Source organism: Callorhinchus milii, unplaced genomic scaffold (assembly GCF_018977255.1).
Source record: "Callorhinchus milii isolate IMCB2004 unplaced genomic scaffold, IMCB_Cmil_1.0 Scaffold2, whole genome shotgun sequence".
NCBI lineage: Eukaryota > Metazoa > Chordata > Chondrichthyes > Chimaeriformes > Callorhinchidae > Callorhinchus > Callorhinchus milii.
The window spans coordinates 76,456,548-76,466,175 of NW_024704743.1; the positions used below are offsets into that span (position 1 = coordinate 76,456,548).

The following is a 9,628-nucleotide window of genomic DNA, read 5'->3' on the forward strand; positions in this document are numbered from 1 at the left end:
CTAGCTTCTGATACACTCCCTGTAGGATCTCAGTTCTTTTTTTCCCTATGTCATGGATCCTAACATGGACCACGACTTCTGGATGTTCCCCTTCCCCCTGTAACTATAAAATGAATCACACCGAGTTTAGGAAATGTCTTAAAAATGAAATCAACACTTGCTAATTTTTCTTTCCTCTCTGCAGGCAACCCGTGTGGAGATCCTCCTTCTTTTCCCAACACAATTCTGGAGAGCCATACACACATTGAAATGGGAGATGAGGTGCTGTATGTCTGCACTCACGGCTATATTATGACAAACAAGGAGAGTGTCTTCAGCCTCTTATGTGATAGTTGCGGAGAATGGTACGGCCATGTTCAAGTCTGTATGAAAGGTGAGTGAGATGCAGTAGCAAATTCCAATGTTCCGCAACAACAACAATCTGCATTTATACATCGCCCTTCACACGCGATAGCATCTCAGAATGCTGAACATTGGCATAGTCTGAGTCTGAAGTTGGATTTTATTTTACAGGCATGTTAAATAATACAGTTGCCTTGATGTATTTTTCTTTGGAAAGTTCTGCTTGTTGGTTTCTTGGGTTTGCCAAATTAAACACTTTTTATTTCCCTTCGCAACCTTAAATATTTGTTTCCAATCAAAGAAATTGGCCATTTCCCCAGGTGCAGTGTAGTTGTGTTTCAGTAATTGGTGCCTGGGGAGAAGCGTGGTACACTGAAATTAATTGTGTGTATAGTGTTTCACCACATAATATGCTGGAGGTAAATTAGTCACAGTTTTACTGCTCACTGCTCAATTTATTAAATTCTGAAATATGGAACTAAGGTAAGACCAATCGTATTTGGGTAACTTTTATAGACAGAAGCTGTAATGTGAGAAGAAGATACTTTTGACTTCCATGAGAGATTTTTTGCTATAAATAGGATAATTAACCATTCCCCTCCTAGTCCATTCCAGTTCCCAGCCCATTCCCTTCACAGACAATTCCTCCGAACCAGCCCATTCCCCTATTTGTAGGCAAATTGCACACAATGTTCCACTAACAGCCATGGAGTGAGTGACCAATTTTATTTGGGGGATTGTTGACCAGGATACTGGGAGAAACACCCTTCTCTATTTGAATCTGTCCCAGAGAGGATCGACTTCAAGATCCTCACCCTTGTCTTCAAATCCCTCCACTCCTCTGCACCCCCTACCTCTCTGACCTCCTGTCTCCTCACAACAGTGTCCGTTGCCTTCATTCCACCGGGTCTGGCCTCCACCTTGTCCCCCGAGTCCTCCGCTCTACCCACGGCAGCCGTGCCTTCAGCCACTATGCCCCAAGGCTCTGGAACTCCCTTCCTCACTCCCTTCGCCTGTCCCTCTCTTCCTATTTTCAGGTCTTGCCTGAAGACCTTTCTTTTCGACCGCGCCTTTGGTCACCTTCCTCCCCCTCCTCCGGCTCGGCCCTGGGATTGTTACTATGAAGGGCTCTGAGATGCTGTCTGACGTGGAGGGCGCTGTATAAATCCAAGTTGTTGTTGTTGAATAGTGCTATGGGATATCTAACGTCCACCTGAGCAGACAGACAGGACGCTCGGATTTAACATCTCATTTAATGTCAATAACTCCAACAATGCAATGCACCCCCAGCACTGCATTGGAGTGTCAGCTTAGACTATGGGAGTCCAGGTCCCAATGTGGGCTTGAATCCTCAATCTTCTGACTCGGAAACTGATGCAAAGTTTTACAGAGGAACATGGTAGAATTCTGGAAGCAAACCATTTGGCTGTTCTCTCAGTTGGAAAATAGTATGTTGTGTGAGAAGACCTAAAGAGAAACATTTTATGTATAATAATAACAATGTGCATTTATATAGCACGGATATATATTCATGTAGGATAATGTCTTGTAGTGCTGTAGGATCCTTGCAGCCAGAGGAGACCTCCATCCTATCAGTCTGGACTGGATTTTAAACTTTGGTCTTGAGATAACAGTTGCCCTAACATAGTCTAAATTGTATTGATTACTACAGGTTTACTACAGGATACTAATAATAATTCTAAAATTACAAATGACAGTGCCTTGCAATACACATTTCTGTGACAAAAAACTGTAAATCTATCAAAGAAATTATTCTCCAAGCCATATGCTGTTTCATCCTACAGGAGGTCAACACAAAGGGTTTTATTGGTGTGCTTCACAAATAATACATTTTATTAAATAAATAATAATCCTTGCATTTGATATAATGCCTCATGTTGAAACGTTTCAATGCTCTTCACAGATTTTCAGTACAGTGTAGTGACTGTATTTTTAGGGGACTACGGCAGTTAATTTGTGCACAGGAATGTCCCATAAACAGCCGTGAAGTGAACAACCATTTTTACTTGAGGGGTTGTTGGTCAGGATACAGGGATAAACTTATTTCTCTTTTGGAATAGCATAACAGAATCTTTAACGTCCACCTAAACAGGCAGTTTAACATTTCATCTGAGAGACAGAGGGTCTGACAAAGAATTATACCCCCAGCAATGCATTGTGGTGTCAGCCTTAAGTATATGAGTTCAAGGTCTTGACATGGGGCTTGAACCCATAACCTTCAGACTGAGATGCAAGAATGCTATTAACTGAGCCAGGCTAATGCATATCCCAACTTGGAGGAACTCAGCTCTGATGCTATCTACTTCCAGAGTAGAGTTACCATGAGGTTGGTGAATCATTGTTCTGGCTCTGAGAAGGATATGTATTTTTGTAAGCTGTTGTAAGCTCTTATTAGGAAATCATGTTAGAGATCCTAAAAATCTTCCAATGAGTTCTAATCCAGTTGTTTTCCCAGATGTGTATTTCAGAAATAATTATAAAATTACAGCAGCAGCCAGTAGATAAAGCAAATTTATTTCCTAGTGATTTTATTGCAAACATTTCACCTTGGATGTTTCTGTCAGCAAGTCTACATTATGTTGGAGTGAGTAAGGGCCTGTTTGATGAAGGTGAAAACAGCAGGTTGAAATTGGCATAGAAAGGTCTCCACTGGATTTGATTTTCTGGCTGTACGATGTTGACATTAGTTGCGTGAATCTGTTAAAAGTTGTAAATGTTTTCACAGTAGTGCCAATGCTGAACTCACAAACAGGGAACTAAAATTGGAATCTCTGAGGGCTTATAAAACAATGCTAGCAGTCATTTACCTTTATTTGGCCAGGATATTATTGGCCTGTTGCCCACGTGAAGATTTTGTACCTAAAAATAAGTCTGTGAATCCACCTCAGATTTCAAGGACACACACTGACATTTGGCAACTTGGTGCTCTTAACATCCTTAGCGGTTTGAATATTATAGAATCGTAGAAGTTGCAGCATGAAATATGCCATTTTGCCCATCAAATATGTGCTATTGTTTTTGTCCATGTCAATTAATCTGATCCCACCCTTCTGCTCACTTTTCATACTCTAATATACAGTCTATTCACTTTACAATATATTCTGAAGCATTTTGAGATAGCTGAACGACATTAAGGCATTATATTAAATGCAAGGATTTTTATTATTATTATATTCTTGAAAATGCGTCCTGTTAATGAGTATTAGCCTGGCTCAGTTGGTAGCACTCTTGCCTGTGAGTCAGAAAATGATGTGTTCAACTCCATTTCGAGACTTGGAGCCTATACAGTCTAAGTTGACGCTCCAATTCAAGGGGTGTGCTGCATTGTCAGAGGTGCTTGTCAATCTTTCTGCTGAGACATTAAACTTGGGTTCTGTCTGTTGGTCGAGGTGGACATAATAATAATAATCCTTGGATTGATATAGCGCCTTATCACATCTTCGAGACATCTCACAGCGCTTCACAGAATATACTGTAAAATGAATTGACTATATATATACTGTGGGCAAAATGCGGCATTCAATTGGGCACAGCAGTGTCCCACAAACAGTCGTGGATTGAGTGACCAAATTATTATTTTTTTTTTGAAGGGATTATTACCCCCGGAAAAGTGATCTGCCAATTGACTAACAACTGGGTTCCTACTTACTGCTAGGTAAACAGAGGTATGTGGAGTCAGGAAACTTGCCCAATGTTTCGCTCTGCCCGGGAATTGAACCCAGGTTCTCTCGCTTGCGAGGCGAGTGGTTTAACCACTAAGCTACAGGACTCCAAGATCGTTAAAGATCCCAAGGCACTATTCTAACAGAGAAGGCAGTGTTTCTATCTCTAAACCATCATCTCCTCGTGTTCTGACGGACAATCCCCCAAAATAAAATTGGTCTTTCACTTCATGGCTGTTTGTGGGGTATTGCTGTGCATAAATTGGCTGCCATTTTCACCTACAAATACAGAGTCACTACACTTTACAGTATATTCTGTGAATTACTTTGAGACATCTTGATGACATAAGGCTCTATGTCAAATGCAAGGATTATTTATAATTCCTTTTTAAAATACAGAATAGACTCTGCTTCAGCAACAAATATTATGTAAAGAAGTGAAACCTCTCCATTAATTCTTTTTGTGATAATCTTAAAGTTGTGAGCTCTTCTTAGTGACTCACTGACAAGTGGAAATAATCAATTACTTATTTATCCTGTCGTAGCCCTCCCTACATACATCCATCAGTTCACTCCTCAACCTTCTCAACTCTAGTGAAAACTGCCCTAACTTCTCAAGGCACTGTTCATAGCTTATGTGTCAGCTTGGCTCAATTGATAGCACTTTCACCCCTAAGTTAAAAGGTTATGGGTTCAAGTCCAACATCAGGACTTTGAACTCAATAGTCTAGGTTGACACTGCAATACAGTCCTGGTGAGATGCTGCATTATTGGAGGTGATGAGAATAAATTGTCTCTGATGTTTACAACACAGTGAGAAAGGATAATTCTGTACCTGCTGGTCGATGGTCTTGTGGGAGCAACTCAGTTCTTGCCTGAGACATAGTGAGCTAAGAGGATGTGCTTTCTTCGTGGTAGTAGGTTGGTTATGTAGTTCATAGGATTTACTGTAAAGTGTTGTGACCCTGTACTTTGTAGATGAACACAGTAGCAAATTTGGACACTGCAATGGCTTACAAACAGCCATTAAATGAGTGCCAAATTTTATCTGGGGGGGATTGTTGGTAAGGACACGGAAAGAAACTCCCTTTTTTTGAAATAGTGCCATGAGATCTTTACTGTCCACCTAACACGCAGGCAGGATCATGGTTTAACATCTCATCTGAAGGATGACACCTTGAACAAAATAGCATCCCCCAACATTTGAGTTCAAAGTCCTGATGTGGGGCTTCAATCCGCAACCTTTTGTATTAGAGACAAGAGTGCTACCGACTGAGCCAGTCTGATCCTGAAATTGAACCTAAGGCCACAAATAATTGACCCCTCACCGCTAATCAGTGGCAGAAACATGCAATGAAGACCAGCTTGGACTTCTGTAACTATTTTGGCAACTAATGCAAAAACAGTAGTGGGAACTGCTGTGCATTGACTGTTAAAACACATTTACAAATTCTTCAAAATGGAAAATGCTTCGGCCTACTGAACAGCATTTTGTGAGGATTCAAGGCTGCTGAGAATTTCCTTGTCAACAGGTTACTGTTTATTTAGGAAACTTGCGGTGCTCTGAGAAGTTATTGCTGGCAGAACTTTCTGTCTCATCAGTAGCATTTTTGTTGCCCTATCAAGCAGGACAGAGAAAAGTAAGGCTTTTATAAAAGCAGCAACACATCCACAGCCCAGGAAGAGGATCACGTTTTACTCTAATATTCTTTTCAGAGGCTAATTGTTTCTATTTATGAATTTTCATATCCATTTTTCAAATTAAAAATACCACCAGATAAATATTTGTTTATGATTTGCATGTAGTCGTTACGTTAAAATTAAAAATTCATGCAACATAACTGTCTTTACTTGCTGCTGCTAGAAACATCTATCAAATGGCAGTAATATATACATATATATATATATCAAGTAGAATGGTATAGGATTATGTCACAGACGTGAAGTAACTGGAGCTGTGCAAGTCTTAGCTAAGGGATTTCCAGAGGTACAATGATTCCTCATAGTTAGTGTTTCCTGCTTTGTGCCCCACCATGAATGAGCACTGTGTTCCACAGAAAACACAGGGATATTCAAGTTGCTCTAAGTAGACTGAGGGTGAGAGGCATGGATTTGGAAACATCCTTATTTATTCTGCATTAGAGAGCCCATAATTACAGCAAAGCAGCTCAGCACAGAGCACCAGTGAGAGGTTAATAACTGAGGCTAGTGTTGAGGAAATGCGAGCTCAGGTATGTATGGGCTAAAATGGCTACAGCAGCTTCACCCTTCTTCACACTGGACTGTCTGACCGCTGAATTATATCTCACCCTCAGACACTATGAACAGTGTCTGAGGGTGAGATGAGGACTTGTCTCTGGCATCATCTTCATCGTTCCTGCGATTGTCTTTCCCATGGACAAGCTCTGACCTTGTGGCAATGCAAGTTGTTGTTGTAAATCCCTGTGATCTGACTGTGCTTGACTTCCAATACACTACCGAATTGGACATTACACAGATTCCTTTCAAAGAGGCCAGGAACATTACATGCAGCTGCTTATTAAAAGGCGTGCCTTGCACCCATGTGCAAATCAAAATCATTTTAAAGCTTGCAAAGGAGGGAGGGAAAGATGTGAGATTATTTTAAACATTGTCAGTGGCTAAATATGGTGGTTGTTGCACTTCTTTGCTACATACCAGCACTAGGCAAGGTTACTTTCTATAGAGGCACTTCAGGCCTCTCAAGACAAACAGAGACGATTGCAGAATATTGCACGCACCTAACTGTGCCCTCTGGGTTACTCAGAATGGAAATCGAGGCTTCAGAATGGAGGAGTGGTGCTTATTTTCTTTGATGTTAAATGGATGAATAGAAGCTTTTATATGGTTAGTGTTTCATCCTGGTTTTCTTCTGCCAGCGTTAGCTTCATGGAGTTGGGCTGGGTTGAAGTGAGAGAGAAAAAAACATCACTTGCCATTCTCAGCAAGGTGGAAACTGCGTCTTCAGTCGCATAACTGGGGAGCCACTTCAAAATGATTCATGATGATAGTGGATGTGCTAAAATTGGCTGCAGATCTCCAGGCTGGAACGGGGAAATATAAACTAACGTTCCGGCTGCTGCTCACTGCTAGAAAATGTGCATAGTGTGAAAGGTCAGAATCAGTCACTGCTATGATACCTGCCTCAGTCAAAATATGAATGAAATGGGGTCCACTTATGTGTTACACCAACTGATTCCATACTCAGTCATACAGTAGCCTCCGTCCATATAAGTAATGATCAGGAGCCAGGATTTTTAAAAAATGTCTTTATACATAAAACAAAAATCAAGTATTTCATTCAGTTGTAAACAAATGGTCTGAATAAAGATATTCACAGCATTCTATGTCAACCGAGCGGGCTAAAAATATAGTATTCATAACAGATTCATTAATGATCGAATGCGTTATCGAATCTGTTGTGACGTGTCCCATTTTTTTTCCATCCTTTTCTGAAAACTGTCTGTAGAACTGAACTTAAGCATCTAATTTCAGCGCAGTGGCTTCTATTTTTTGACCTTGTAATTTTTTTGTAATTTCAGCAGTGCAAGCTGATGCCAAGAAAGCTGACACAGCCCCAGTACCAAAATGCTTCATAAATAAATCCTCAATTGAGATTTATATTTATTCCCCAACTGAGTTGTCGAAAGATTTAAACAGAAAAGAATTATCCAATGAGCAGAGATTAGAAACTTCCCTCCCTGTCCTTTCCACATTCATTTTGTAAAATTCCTGGGGTGATATTTTACATATAAAGTAGATGAGTTGCACTTCTTGTGAGTATATTAAAAACAAGCATTTGCATTTTCGCCAAATGGCAAGCCTCATATACCATCAGAATGCTAACTGTAGAATAAACCTACGCTGTTTTCTCTATACATTTTCAGGTGACACCCAGGGGCATATTGACTATGAAGACAAATTCCCCGATGGCGACTCTTTGTCGTTTTCAGATCGCAACAGAAAGGGGAGCAAAGTCATTTTTTCCGATGATGACGAAGAAGGTGAGGAAGCAGACAAGGAAGATGATGACTCAATGGGGAAAGACGGCCGAAAAACACCAGAGCCAACTGAATGGCCTGTCTCATTACTCAGCCAAAAGCACTTATTTTGGTTCCCTTCTGAGGCGTTTTCCGAAACAGAGCAGCCTGATGTTCAGGAGCAGCCAGGTGTGGATTCCAAAACCCAAAGCGATAATCAGATTGGAGGAAAGACAGAGGTTACTGAAGGGGTGAAAACGGAAAACGAGGAGTTCCTGATTGAGTCTTCCATTGTGCACAACAAAACTAAAGTCATCAAGGAAACAGTGGCTAGCACTGATGAATCATGGCTGGATGGCTATCCCGTGGCATCTGAAAGTGAGGAGGAAGGTGAGAAGGTTGACGGATCAATGGAAACAGATGATGAGACAGTCATCACCACAGATCACTCAAATCACATTGAGATCAGCAGGGCAGACACGCCAAGCACTTCAGCCACTGATTATACACAGATTCTAATGGCGCCAACGGGAATGCCTGACCAGGGAGTCAAACAAATTGGCGTAGGTCTGACGCTCACCACAGCACCAGAAAATGTGAGTGCCAGTAAAGCGATCAACGACGTCAAGCACTTCACTACCACACCTTCAGGCATAGTCACGGAAGAGCCTCTGAAATCTTTTGATGCTGTTACTGAGCCGTCAGTGTTTTTCACAACCACTGTAGAAACAACAGGTGAGAGCTTGCACCCTGTCGATCATGCTCCAGTTCCTACAGAAAGAGGCAAACCTACAACCTACCACACTCTGGATTCAGACACACTTGAACCCAGTACTCAGACTCCAATGGTTTTTACAGAAATTGACATTGATGACGACGACTTCCCCAAAATAGAGAACTTCACAGGAGACACTGAGGCCAAGCTCATGCCCACATCTGAGCCTTGTGTTGGGGAAGACTGCCCAAGCTCAAGCAAAGGCCCCATGATTGCCATTATAGTCATTGCGATCGGTTTGCTTGCACTGGCATCTATACTGGCCTTGTGGTGTTACAAAAGGAGGCATCAGAAAACATCTGTGTATGAGATGAACGGAAAAGGGCAGACGAGGCGTGGTGAGCAAATTGAAATGCAGCAAAAAGTGTAATTTGGAGAGAACACGGATCTGCTTGTTAAGGAGGCGCTAATTACCAGCTACAAAATCACAGTGGACGTTTCAGAGCTGACTCCACCTTACAAAATGGAAAACACTGTGGTACTGAAAGAGTCATCTTAGTTCTGATGTGCTTTGAATAATCAACAGAAGTATGCTTCAAAATACCTAGCGAATGCAGTATGGACATTGAGCTTGAATCAGTCAAGTGGACACAACAAATTGGAAAACAATTTTATAATGGGGGGGTGGGGGAGGGAGGGAATTGGGGGGGTGGGGGGGTTATGTTTATCAATGCCCATTTATTCTCGTTTACAAAGGCATAGTCTCACTGGGTTTGATACACTAACAGTTATAAATTAGAAGACTAGAAATCCTTAGGAATCTTCTGAAAAGGGAGGGTTGGTGATCTTGACTGGCTGCAGCCAGAAGTGTAAAGATTTGTAAATAATTT

At 41.3% G+C, this 9,628-nt stretch overlaps 1 protein-coding gene across 1 annotated transcript in view; it reads left to right on the forward strand.

Moving 5' to 3' along the window:
- Nucleotides 1-9,393, forward strand: part of susd5 (sushi domain containing 5) — a 29,332-nt gene extending 19,939 nt beyond the window's left edge. The window contains exons 4-5 of the mRNA XM_042332264.1: nt 185-373; nt 7,931-9,393. Coding sequence (XP_042188198.1) covers nt 185-373; nt 7,931-9,168 — 1,427 coding nt within the window. The 3' untranslated portion in view covers nt 9,169-9,393. The remainder of the gene's footprint in view (nt 1-184; nt 374-7,930) is intronic.
- The last annotated feature ends 235 nt before the right edge of the window (nt 9,394-9,628 follow it).